The sequence below is a fragment of the Athene noctua genome, chromosome 9 (assembly GCF_965140245.1).
Source record: "Athene noctua chromosome 9, bAthNoc1.hap1.1, whole genome shotgun sequence".
Classification (NCBI taxonomy): domain Eukaryota; kingdom Metazoa; phylum Chordata; class Aves; order Strigiformes; family Strigidae; genus Athene; species Athene noctua.
In genome coordinates, this window is record NC_134045.1 from 9889214 (window position 1) to 9902941 (window position 13728).

At 36.6% G+C, this 13728-nt stretch overlaps 1 protein-coding gene across 3 annotated transcripts in view; it reads right to left on the bottom strand.

Annotated features, from left to right (window-relative positions):
• Positions 1-13728, bottom strand: part of CHD9 (chromodomain helicase DNA binding protein 9) — a 96613-nt gene that overhangs the window by 12779 nt on the left and 70106 nt on the right. For 2 of the 3 annotated variants that reach the window (XM_074913620.1, XM_074913623.1), the window contains 15 exons: positions 13022-13189; positions 12292-12471; positions 11049-11159; positions 10206-10402; positions 9221-9420; positions 8564-8723; positions 7529-7618; positions 6404-6507; positions 6167-6284; positions 5415-5472; positions 5048-5090; positions 4676-4895; positions 4339-4541; positions 3193-4101; positions 960-1123 (listed from right to left, as the gene is read on the bottom strand). In XM_074913620.1, coding sequence (XP_074769721.1) covers positions 960-1123; positions 3193-4101; positions 4339-4541; positions 4676-4895; positions 5048-5090; positions 5415-5472; positions 6167-6284; positions 6404-6507; positions 7529-7618; positions 8564-8723; positions 9221-9420; positions 10206-10402; positions 11049-11159; positions 12292-12471; positions 13022-13189 — 2925 coding nt within the window. The remainder of the gene's footprint in view (positions 1-959; positions 1124-3192; positions 4102-4338; positions 4542-4675; positions 4896-5047; positions 5091-5414; positions 5473-6166; positions 6285-6403; positions 6508-7528; positions 7619-8563; positions 8724-9220; positions 9421-10205; positions 10403-11048; positions 11160-12291; positions 12472-13021; positions 13190-13728) is intronic. The other variant, XM_074913621.1, reaches the window with a different exon arrangement.

Sequence of the window (13728 nt, forward strand, 5' to 3'; positions counted from 1 at the left end):
ATATCACAGTTAAAGTTTATTTAGTGAACAGGCTTTCCACCAATTCACAATGCTTCACCTTCTTAGTAAAGCTAGTAATTAAAGTGTGAGAAACTGCTCTGTGGTCTTCCAAGCTATGTCAGCCATAGAAATCCAGATATGGCCGAAGAGCTTAAAAATATTCAGTATTTAATTCAAAGAAGGTGAATTTGGGTGGTGAGGCACTGGCAGAGGTTTCCCAGAGCAGCTGTGGCTGCCCCCTCCCTGGCAGGGTTCAAGGCCAGGCTGGACGGGGCTGTGAGCAACCTGGGCTGGTGGGAGGTGTCCCTGCCCAGGGCAGGGGGGCTGGGACTGGATCATCTTTAAGGTCCCTTCCAACCCAAACCATTCTATAATTCTATGAATTTCCAGTTACTTAGTATCTTTTCAAAGTATACTTTAGAATTTCACTAACTTCACTAATTCACATACAGAATCATACAGTCACATTTTAACACAGAAGTTGTATTTTACATCACTGCTTCAGCCAGCCTATACTTTAACATGATCTAGGAGTCTGCCATGTAGCTGAAAGAGTCCTACTACTACCAAAGTTTTTCTAATGTTTAGCTTAACTGATTTTGTGCTCTGTTTCATTTTTTACATTCTTTTGGACTACTCTAAACAACTCCTCTCATGGACATAAGATCATCCAAATACCGGATAAATCATCTCATCTTCACCTTAAATATGCTTCCTTTATAAAGGAATTTCATTTTGTTTCCTGTGTGAACATTCTCTCCTTTCCAGATACAGTTATAAAACTGATGTATAAAATGCTTTGTCATTATTTTACTATAATTTACCATGAACAAAATCCTGTTCTTTCAAAGACCTCCCCACAACTCAGTGGTATGGTTTTAACGTATTTAATTCAATACAAATGTCACAGCCCACCTTCCTCTACAACCGTCGTTTTCAAAGCGGTACTATAAACTTGCCTTTGGCCAGTAGGATGCAGCCAACATGTATCCACCTTGTAGGAGATAACTGGAATTTGGTGTCCCATTGTTCATCTGGAAACTGTCTTGCGTCTCATCTTGTGTTGTACTCAGAGAGGCTACACTCTCTTCATCATATGCTTTTATATGCGGGGTTCCTTCTGCTAAATAAAACCACTAAAGTCATTTGATGCCATAAAGAGGTTGAACATTCATTGTAAGAGGTTCAGGTGAACAAAACACACAGAACAATGTTCAGAGAAAATCCAAACACAAAGTTAAACTGAATAATTAATATTAGCTTTTTCAGGATGACTGATGATCCTTTTCTTAGGCATGTAAACTCCACACATATTCCTGTTAACATTTCAAGAGCTTAACATGTCAAACAGATATTTGAAAACAGACATGCTTCAGAGTAATCTGATAGACAGTCCTTACTTATTTTAACATATTTCTTTTGTAAGCCAACATGCACTGAAGTACAGAATTAAAATGAAGTGACAGGTGTCTATCACCAGAACATGGCAAATCTATGGGGATACTACTTTAAAAAAACATTTCATTTACTGGACAGAATGCTAAATGTTCCACATCTTGAACATATGTTTCTGCATAATTTAATTTTTAACATTTTAATCAAATAGGACTTTTTCCTAGTAGCTTTCCAGTGGGTCCTCTGACTTTCTTATACTTCTCTTATTATTTTGTCTTTTGCCTCCATCCAGAGATCAATCTAAGTTTCACTATAGCATAGGGAAACAGTCTGAAAACACATAAAAAGTGCTGCCTGAGAAGGTAAATACTACAGTGAGTAAGAGTGTTGAGGGACAATTCTACAGAACTAAAATTTGACCTTAAAAATAGCTATGTATGGAGTGATCTGATACGATTTAGCTCTCCCTTAAAACTCATTTCAAATATGAAAAGTATGTCAAAGGTCCATGATCACTGTACAAGAGATGAAATAAAACCTGGACTTAAAATTGAAATGCAGATGAAGTTTAGAGAATGTTCCAGAATTTACTGCTCTCTTCAACACCAATTTACAGCAAAATAGTCACAAAAGGAAAGGCTGATTGATTTAGGAGATATTGCAATCTGAGGATGGCACAATTACTTCCCTAAACAGACTGAGCTGGCAGAAAGCAAGCCTAATATTTGGACTTGCAGCACATGTTATAGTATCCACCATCTAAATATAAATATTTATGTCATATAAGTATCCCTTTTCTCTCACTGTTTTAATGTTTGCATACAACTGTTTCCTTGGAAAATGTCCTTCCACTGCTACAAGGCAGCAGCATCTTAATCATCTTAAGTAGCATTTTACTTGCCCAGTAATAATTTTCCCAGTAAATTAACCCTGTGGTTTCTGTTTGTATTTTCCAGACAAGAGGATCCATCTGATTAACACAATGACCTTTTCCCTGACATACTGGGAGAAAAAACCAGTTTATTTATGTATGCTGTAATCCCACTGCCTAATTTCATCCTCTTCCTTGTACTATTATCATTTGTATCACACAGTAGAGATTTTTTTTCACAGTCTGAGTTTCAGTGGGACAAGAGAACACCTCACAGTACCACAATAAAGGAATATATTAAATAATAACTGGTTGGTTTATTAAAAAAATTTAAATCACTCCACCAATCAGAGGATTATGCTTCTACTTTGAAGCTTTCAAAAGTATCTGTGCTATTTGGTCCTCTATTCTATAACTGCCTCAGTCTTTCCTAAGCAGATACATATTAAATGTCTGAAAATTTTCAATACAAGTACACTGCCAGGCCACCTCCTGTTTACAAGTAAAAGCAGCTTACATTACAGCTTGAACAGGAGGAAGCTTGCAGATTTCATGAAAGCACAGTGAAGAAGCTACAAAGACAGGTGAGCAAGAGTGGAAAAAACAAACAGGGAATCTCTATATTTAGGAAGAAAAAGAAACAGTAGTAGGGCATACGCACAGAATATATATTTCCAGAAAACATTAGCCATTCAGCGCTCCTCCCACACGTGAACCATATGCATAGTAAACTTGCTTAGGGAATCAGTCAACAAATCTTAAGTACCTCATCCAATGCACTGGTATGAAGCAAAGAAAATGCTGTATCCCTGAAATTCTTCCAACTCACTTGCAGAATCAAGAAAATATGTTTATTTAAGTTTACTTCTGTGGGATTTAATATCCTTTTTTAGAGTTATACTGCAGAAACAAGACTACACACATACCACGTTTCTGTGCCTCCTCTTCATCGCTATCACTCTCTTCAGATGACGATGATGACGACGACGACGACGATGAGGATGAGGAGGAGGAGGAGGATGATGCTGAAGAACAAGATGAAGATGATGAAGAGCTAGAGCCTGATCGAGAGTGTGAACAAGATGAGGAAGACGAAGAGGATGAAGACGACGACCTGGAAGAACAGGATGATCTGTCGGAATCAGAGTCTGAGTCAGAGCTAGAGTCAGATCCCCTTTTGCTGACTCTCTGTTTTTTGGAAGCTGGGTTTGGAGTTAGAGGCTCTGTCCTTGCTGCCACCATGCGCCTGTCTGTTTCAGTCTTTACGCTAGGTCTGTGGTCTGTATTTTGTATTGGTGTGCCATTTTTTGGACTCAAAGGTTCTGATTTCATTACTGTCTGTGTCTCCTCTGTAGACATAGATTCCTCTTCAGAAGACTGAGGGTCCTCTTTCAGATTTTCATTTTTAGCTTTTATGTCCTCAAAAGCATTCACTTTAGCATCTGACAATCTTGACTGAGGTGTAAGAGGAGAAGCAGATAACGCCATCTGGTACTGATGCAAGAGTGGAGTAGAAGTCCTTGAGAGTGCCACTTTATTTTGATTATAGTTCCTCTGGGCAGACATAAATGACAGTTCAGGATCACGAAGAATATGATAATCTGTCCTGCTAACTCCATGTTTAGCAGCTCCAATAAGTAAATCCCTGTCATGAGTCCCACACTCCCACCAGACAGGTAAGTCTGGGTTTGGCTGGCATAGTTTTAGTCGTTCAAACAACTGTGGATGTCTAAGAGCCTGTTCTCGTACTTTCCTTAGGAGTTCAATGCGATATAAGGTCCGGGAAGCACGCTCCTCTGTAATTGGTTGTATAAAAATGTTTGGATCTACGAGTTCTGTATTAAAACAAACAAAGATGAGAACCTGGCCAAAAAAACCCCCACTGCAAATCAATACTACAAGTAGATGGCTTTAATCAGTTAATAGATGTCTCCCCATTATAAGCTTTCAATTTCAGACTTAACCTGTTTCCTTACTTCCTTCTCCCCCATTTTTATTTTTGAACACATGAAAGATGAGCACTGGCGACAGAAAGGAAAGATAAAACTAGAAGTAAAAATATATACACCCACCTTCTTTTGAGGGGAGACGACAGACTCTCCGGCACATTGACATAAATGCATACAAGTACTTCTCTAAGCTCTCATCAGTTTTCTTATGCAGTCTAGCCATTGCTCTAAATTTGGTCCAATCAAATCGTCCCCTTTCAGGATCAAACACCACTCCAAATGTGGACACAACTCTGTAAAAGTCAGCTTCTTCTCTTCTTGTCCATCTTGATCAGCAAGAAAAAAATTTGGATATTCTGTCATTTTCTTCACAATTTCATACAGCTAGCAATTATTATTTCTTCCATATTTTTTACATGTGGATGTACTAAAAATGTGTATAGTTGCATGCTGCACATACCTTTGCTGTCTTTCAATCTTAGCAGCCATCTTTGGATTTAGAGCAGCTTCTTCATAGGGAGGCTGCATCATACTAGTTTGTATTGGGAATGCTGGCTGGATCTGCTGGGCCTGCCTATTTTTACTCGTTCGCTGATAAGCTGTTATTAGACGGCGAAGACGTGTTGTTAAGGCAGACTGAGTGGGCCAATAGATTTTGTCTCCTTCCATCATTTGTCCATCTATAGTAAAATAAAGTCACAGGAAAAATAAGGAAGTTAATCACTGCGGGGCCTATGGTTCTACGCTAGGCAATCTTTTAGCTAAGAGTCAGGAGAATTAAACAATTCAAGACAGATTGAATTGGCTAGGATTTGAAGTTTTACTTATTTACCTCCATCTGCTATTACTAGATCACCTGGGGATGAAACATCATCCTGTAGAAAAAGAGAAGTGAAGCAGAGGTTAAAATGTAGCCCTCTCCAGAGATTCAGGCTAAACTTACATCTTGCAAGCAGTTTATGAATATGAAAAAGAACAAGAGTAACATGTATGTTAGACAAATGGCTAACAAGGCATACAACAGAATTATGTAACAGTTCCCTCTCATTGCCCCTCACCCACACAGCTACAGATACACATGGAGTAAGTTATATCCATTTAGAGACATATAGAAAAACCTAATAATTTGCTCAATGAAAAGGCAGAAGTATTACATTTTAGGTATGTTAAAGGGAGCTATTAATAGGTTCCCACTATACCTCTATGTCATCTTTAAACATTGCTGGTGCTGGTTTATATTCTGGATCTTCTACATCCCTGTTAAAATTTCAACACAAAGGGACACATCTTAGTAATAATTTAGAAGTCCTTACACTCTTTTCAATTAAGCAAAGCACATTTAAATTTAGTTAGATATAGTGTATTTAATTTTATTCTTGAAATGAGGAAAATATATCATGGTAGCTTTGGCTTGAATTTCCCGCCCCCCGCCCCCCCCCCCCCCCCCTCCAATTCACTATCTCAAAGATGTTCTTTATGACCACAGCTGCTAATCTCACTTATGAAGCAATGAATAAAAGCAGTTCTCCCTTTCAGCTGTTACTAGTGATACTCAAATCAATCTACTGGGGTCACTTGTTAGCTAGAAAAGACTACTACACCAAGCTGACTGACCTGAATTCAAATTAAAAAGGTCTGTAGCACTTTGCCTCCGAAGGCTTTTGCACTTCAGTATCTAAGTAATATTTCTGATACTGCAACACATGTTAGAGTCTTTGTTAAAAAGCTGCTGCATTTTAACTTTAACTGTGAAATTCCAAACTTCAGTGGTTGTCTTACACTGTTCCTAACTTTTTTTCAGTCTGTGGGCGTAAAATTGAAGTCGTATTTTTCACAACAGTAACATTAAACTCACATTAAACCAGTTAAGAGAATAAAGTACAACATATAAACTCAGTCTCATTTACTTCAAGGCCCCACAATATTCATGTCCATTTTCATGTGCTCATACCCATCAATATAATCATTTGCTCTCTGTTCAGCAGCAACTGCTTTTTCATCTGGCTTGCCAACCCTTTCCAAGAAGCACAGCGCTGGGTCTGCTCTGATAGTGTTGTATTTTTCATAGCCTATAAAGGAAACAAAAGTGGCACAAATTCAACTTGCAGAATAAGCTTTAAAATAATTGAGTGTAGGGTGTTTATACTGAGGAGTGGGAAGCACATACATAGTCATCCATAGTACTCACCATGTTTAAAAACTCCAATTAGAAGAGATTTATCTGCATCTGCATCCCACCACTCCGCAGGAACTTCAGAGTGATCTGGCTCAGGGACCCAAACATCAATTTCACTAAGGAGAATCGCCAACATCAGTAATATTCAGAGGAAGAAATTATTTTTTTATTTTCTATTTGTACATTTGTACTTTATGTGGGATTTTAAAACTTCTCTCTTCAAGCACACTAATACATTCTATATCCAGCAAACTAATTCAAAGATTACTTTGAAAGTTGTAAAGAATCCTAGGACTGAAATGTTTAATTTTTAAATGCACCTTGTTATTTAATAGCACATAACAGTTAAAAAGTGTAAGGTTACATAAGCTATGTAATACAGTAGTAATTCATAATTAAGAATAATTTGACAACCTAAAGAAACTGAGGCATACCATTTTTCACCTCTGCATTCAGTAAGACCCTAAAACTAGCAATACAAAACATCCAGACAGCTTAATATTTTGTATGTGACAGAAACAACTACCAGGGAAAGAATATGAAAGCAGAACCAGCATATAATATTCTTTCTCTCTCAGTAAACTCTGCCAATTCCTATCAGTTTGTGCTTGCAAAATTTAATAAGGATAATCTAATTTTGTGTTTAACAGCCTGAGATGGACTGCTCTTCCACAAATATTTATAACTGCTTTCTGAATAAAATTAAAACTTTCTATCCACCACAAGCTCCTGTCGCAGTGAGTTCAAGAGTTTCCAAATGGCAATACTTCCATTAAAAAAAAATAACTGAATGGAGTATGAAGCACATAACCAAAAGTGTGCATAATGATGCAGGAAAACCCCACCAATTACAATGTAAAGTATATAATTGTATCTTTCACTCACTTTTTCAGTCTATTTGACTTAAATAATTTTACTTTACATAGCCAGACTCATAAACAGTAATCAGGACTTCCTCACATCAAGTTGATACAAAGTCTTCAGTAAACAAAGAGTAAACAAAAATATTTTTCTCACAGCCTAAGGATACAAATATTTGGCTTTAACATTTCTTATTTAAGTCTAGGAAGATTTATGAACTCTCATTTGATAGTTTGCATTTAAAATAAACTAGCAAAAAACCTCTCTATAGTTCACCTGGCATCAATTCCATCAAACACCTTTTGGAATTCGTTACCAATGACTTCTTGTTTTAAGTAATACAGCATTCTTACTCGAAGCAAGACCCTAAACAAAGAAAGAAATACAAATATTAGCACTCTAAAAGCTTTCAATAGCTGTGGGTGGTTTTGTTTTTTGTAATATCACAAAGCTTTCAAGTCATTTACCTAAAACATACTTTCTTCAGTTAGGAGATAACCTCCAATTTAAGTCACCTAACACTTTTTATTGCAATCACTTCTACAATGGTTTCATTGCAAAAATTCTTTCAAATCCTAGACAAAGACTAGGGCCAGCAGCACACTCCTCCCTTGATTCATAAAATACTGCTAGGAACAAACTGCTGTTTCCCTTTTCCTACTTCGAAGGTGCCCTTAGAAAGAATCATGCAGGCTGAAAATGAACACCTTTCACATCATCTTTTCATCCCTTCTCAATACAAATTTGGTGCATGACCCTAATGGCTTCTCCATGCTTTATCTCAATTCTTGACTACAGCTCTATGAAGTTTTCAAGCAGAGTATAACAAGTTTTGCTACAGAAAAATGATTTATCTAAATAAGTTATAATAGTTGTAATTTATAGCAATGAACGAGCTTTCAACAAGCTAGTAGCTCAGATTCTCAGAAACCTAGAAATCATGACAGGTAAACAGCATGTAAGATCGAGAACAACTTTAGTGCTTTCAGTTTCTCTGCTAAACACTCCCAAACCCTTTAGTCCTCCAGCTGCTACAAGGCTCCACAAACATGCTAGCAAGATCTCTCTCTGTACAGAAACAAACATACGGTTTCTTTAAAAATGACAACAGCATTATCTTAAATGTGAAATGCTCGGTTCACCTCCTATTGCACTGCAACTTATTTTTTCTAGTCAGGCTAACACCACTGAAACTTGTTTCTTCATGGTGCCACAACTATTTTGAAGTCTTCTAAGACAATAAGGAACTAGAAGAAAAAAAGAATCTTTACATAAACAGTGAAAGACAGTCACATGTTAGCTACTGCTTACTTGTTGCAGTGGTGTTTTATGTGCTTTTTGTATCCTTCATCTTGCAACAGATGTTCTGGATTGTATTTTCGAAGCCATTCTGCTTTGTGTATATCAAAGGTGCTAGCCTGGGTCTTCACTTTCTTTCCTTTTCTTCCTCTAGGCACAGGAGCTGATAAGCCTATATAATTTAAAATATAATAGAGTAACAGCAACAAGTAGGTACAGATCCCACCATACTTACAGTTCCTATATCCTATACCAGTATTGTGACCCGCAGTACAGAAAAAATACTAGCATCACAGCCTCTGGATATGAGGTTTTTTCTGTTTTGTCTCTCAAGCATCTCTGCAGTACATTTCACCAGCTAAGACAAAGCAGGAGAGGGGGAACGAAAGGAGAGCGTGCTGTCACATGCTATGAAACATAATAGGTTCTTACAAACTGAAATGAAAAGAAAGCTTACACAGAGTATACCAACCCATTTGGGTAAGCCATCAAATACAAAGCAGAGCAGAAATGACACTTCTTTTCCCATCAATTGAATTGCATATCTGGAAAAAATTCCATTTATTTCAAGTAGGATGCATTCAGAGAGAATTTTTAGCTGTTTTTATCCCAGTACCACAGGCATCCATATAAGCAGCTATTTAACTGCAGAAACACTTATGTCCTTACCAAGATGATTCTGTAACTCTCGTGTTTGCCCATCCTCTGTTGGGGTAATGAGATCCCATATAAAACTTTTTATTTTCTCATCCCCTCTGTAGTGAACAAGGCAATAGGCTAACAGAGCTCGGCAAATTATCTCCACATCCTGTTCATTCAGCTGTCTCTTGAAGCGACCATGTGACAAAATTTCCCTCCATCGACCCCACCTAGTCCAAAGTGAAACACAAATCAGCACTCTGAGGTGAAACACATGAGCAGCCTGTAGATTTCTGTTACAAAAGGGAATCTCTCTGCAAAATGCTTAGATTTCCACTTGTTTCCTTCAGTTTAAGTTACTGAGTGGAAATATGAAATTAACATTTCCAACACAACTCCATCTGTTTAAAACAGAGCTTTAAACAAAACTTGCCTGTTTTCAAAAAAATACGGATGATTGTTTTAGGCTTCTAAGACACAAAACTGGTGGGAACTCATGCTGCTAAGCAAACAGACATTTATCTTTTAAGGTGGGTGAGAGAAGACCAAAGATCTTATTTCAAAAGCAGCAAACCTGATTTAAGTATGTTTGAAATAACTGGTTAGCTTTTCAGTTCTTATTTGCACCTCATGGAAGTGCAAGATGATCTGCAATTAAAAACACCGAGTCACCTGCCAAGCCTTTTTTCAGGTATTTATTTACACAGTTTTGAGCCTGCCTGCAGCACTTACTGTAATGATTTAGAAACTACTGTAGTGCCCATGTTAAAGGTGATAATCTCCTCTGCAGAAAGGTTTTCACCTCTTTTCAGTGTTTCTTCAATTGCAAGTTGTCAGAAAGACTTATAGAGGGTGAATGATAAGTTCACATAAATTCATATTCTAAATAAATTCTATATATACACTCCAGATTATTGCCAGTATAGCTGAAAGTTATTCCATAGATACAATTTAGTACCTAGAAATCTAGCATTTTTTCAGATCTTCCTAGAAAGAAGAAGTATGTATACAATACCCATAGACCAGCAAGTTTTTTTCCACCCGAAAACACTCTGTTCTTCCATATCCATTGGAACGGTCACAAGGCCTGCGGAGTTTTGGTTTATCGTCACCCTCGCTCTCCACTTCAGACAACTCAGCCAGCTCATCTTTCGTAGCACTGAAGGGCCGTGTTTGTTTCCTAATTCTGGGGGTATCAATAACCAGGCTGTTCTGCAAAATTTCAAACAAACCTTATCAGGGAGACAGTTGATAAGCTCTTCTTAAGTAGATGGCTTCAGTTCAATTGTTCAAAAACAATTTTTATCTAATGTCGTTAATAGGTATTTTGTAAAGATATCACAGTAAAAACCTGTAAAGCAAGGGGTATTTAAGGCAACAAAGAACATGTTTCATACGATGATGCCAGTATGTTAGTTATAAACAATACTGAATACCTCCTCGGAGCTGAATACTTACACAGATTACACTGCAGTCTCTGTGTGTAACAAGGGACACTGAAAACTTTTTAGAACTGCACGGCAAGATCAAGTACAGGACACAACTTCCAGTTTATAAACCTGATATAATGCTTAGTCAGCTAATTTGAAGATTCCAGCCCAAGATTTACAACAGAGAAACAAAGTTTACACACTTTCAACCATTTCCACGTCTTCAACAAAAAACAAAGATCCCCAAACTCTTCTGGGACAGCAAGAAGCAAGGAAAGCTATCAAAGCAGGCTGATTACCCATGCACAAACTAACCAGCACAAAAATTTTTGAAATACTTATCAAAAAAGCAGCAGAAATCCTATTTCAGAGTTCAACAGCAAGCACATACTTGAAAAAGCATGCATTAAAAAAAGGGAAGTACTTACTCTACCACTGATAGCATCTATATCTATTTCTGCTTTTTTGGCCCATTTCTGCCAGAAGTTGGGATCATCTAATGAAATATCAGTCCTGTTTCCAGATGCAACAAAACTAGCCTGTAATAAAGAAAACTAAATCTTACCACCACCATACATCAAAAGTTTGTAGAGTCTGAATGCCTTAGTGCTGTGAAGACTGCATAACCTTATTCCATCAAAAATCTCCCAAGCAGCTGTTAAAGACTTTAGAAGTTACTTAGCGCAAAGCAACTCAAAAGTTCACCTCCCACTAATTTTTAAACAGATCCATAACGTATCAGAAAAATCTAATGAACTTTTATGCACCATCAGGAGAGAAGAATATTAAGCAGCAAGATACTTCTGCTTCTAAGTCTGAATCTAAATTACTTGAATGGAAGAAAATAGAACCTTTTGAAGAGGCTTATCAGCATTTGGGGATTTCATCTCATGCAAAAGTACTCGCTTGAGGGAAATTTCAAAGGAGTGTTTAAACTACCAACAATCAAAGCTTAAGAGCATGGAATAAGCTTAATTTCAGAAGGCATTTTAAAAGCCCTGATACACTGCTTTTGGGAAAAGAGTAAACACATATAAAAATTTTTAACTCTTCTAATGAAACGACAGTGATGATACTTCCTAATTGGCTTAGTATCTCTTCTTTAGAAGTCTGTTTCTTATTTAAACCACAATCAGCAAGATATAAGACTAAATAAATGTATATCTCTAAATAATAAAACATATTATATAAATTATAAATATACGTTTATTATTATAAATAATAAATATACATCTAAAATTTTTCCCTTTCCTTTGCTTTTTTTCTCAACTGCACTCATGAAGTACCCACGTTTCAGTCTCAGTTATACTGCTTTATTTATTTATTTTTTAAATTATGTATTTTAAAATTTTGGTTTAATACTCTTGGTTAATGCAGTCCATTATCTCACACAAACCCTAGCCTTTTCAAAAGCTGCACACACTTACTATTCACCTTTGCTCAAGCATGTTTTCTACATCTGGCATTTACTCAATCTGTATGTGCAAATCTGATTCTGCTCTGTGCACATATTAATATAAACACATCGATGTAAGGACCCCAAAAAACGTACCTAAAATACACACACTAAATAAAAGTAACCGTAACTTTTTTTAAAAAAGCATAAGCTTTACAACATTCAATTGCATTTACAGCTCTATACTGTCAAAGAACACTTTGCTGCTTCTGCACCTTGGCGAATGTGGAGCCCCTTCCTTCCGATTCAATCGTGATAGTTTTAGTACGACGCTGCAGAATTTGGTCGATATCTTCCTCACAGAATTTAGAGCCCTCATCTTCTTCATCCATAATGGCACCATATGCACCTCTTCGAAGCAAGTCTTCTATTTCTTTTTTGGAGAGTTGTTGGATCTGAGTAAACAAAACAGGTTTCAGATAGTCAAAGAAAAAGTCCCCCAAAGTCTTTTCTATTTCTCTTTCCCTCTCCGATGTTTTTAAAACATAACTGTGCCCTGTAATTTATAAACTTAAAATCTAGGTTATGAAAAACTAAGAGAAAAGGCTAGTTGACAGGGTTTTTTTTAATGTGGTCACAGTACACATTTTTACAAGTACATGCCTTTTATTTTGGCTATTCTCAACACTGTGATGAATATAATTTTTTAAAATTACCAGTTAATACTAGATACAAATCTCATATTAAAGTAACAAATTATATTATTATAACAAGATACAAGGAAACAAAGGGAAACTTTTCTCCTTGTTTTAACTTTGACATTATCTACCTTGGACCTTATCGGAGTAACTCACTACATTTAAAATTGTAACAACTATGCTGTTACTCCACATCAGAAAACATAAGAGATGTAAAATGACAGAAACATGGTAGCTTCTGTAATTTAAAATAGCTCCCATGTGATTACAAAGGCAAAAGGAAAATAATTTCAAAAAATCTACGTACACCACCAACACTGTTTTCTCTTCCACTCATACTCTGTAAAACAGCCTTATCCAGTCCCAGTTTCAGGCTTGCTCTGTCGAACATCTCTCTTTCATACGAGTTACGTGTTATCAGTCTGTAGACCTTCACTGCTTTGTTCTGACCAATCCTGTGACAACGGGCTTGAGCCTTTTGAAGGAAGGGAGAACGACAGTAAAAATTTTAGACTTATCTGGGAATGAGATACGATTCTTTTTAGAAATGGTTTCTGCTGTAGTGAAACCTGAAAAACAATAGTCTTAACTCAAAAAGGAGGTCGATTCACATTTAAGTAATTGCAAGATATCAGATATTTTCCACATTGTGAAGAACCTTCTAAAAACAGAGTAATTTTTAGAAAGGTAGTTAAATGCTGATGAATGTTCTGTGCTGAAGGTTACTGAATGGGTTTTCTCTTGCATTAACAGTAGGTAAAAAGACATGCTAACTCCTAAGTTATCTGATCTCCGGATACAAATGGGAAAGGAGTTGTGACTTGAGAATGAATTCAATTTCAGCATCCAATCCTAGATTTGATTAATTCACTGTTTCTTAATACATATTAATCATTTTCTATAAACGTTGTTTTAGCTGAAGAACTATTTCCATAATCTACGTTGGTCAGTATATGCAAAACCTAACTCCCAGTTTCAAAAGTCATCAAAATCTTAAGGGTTTTATCAACTCAC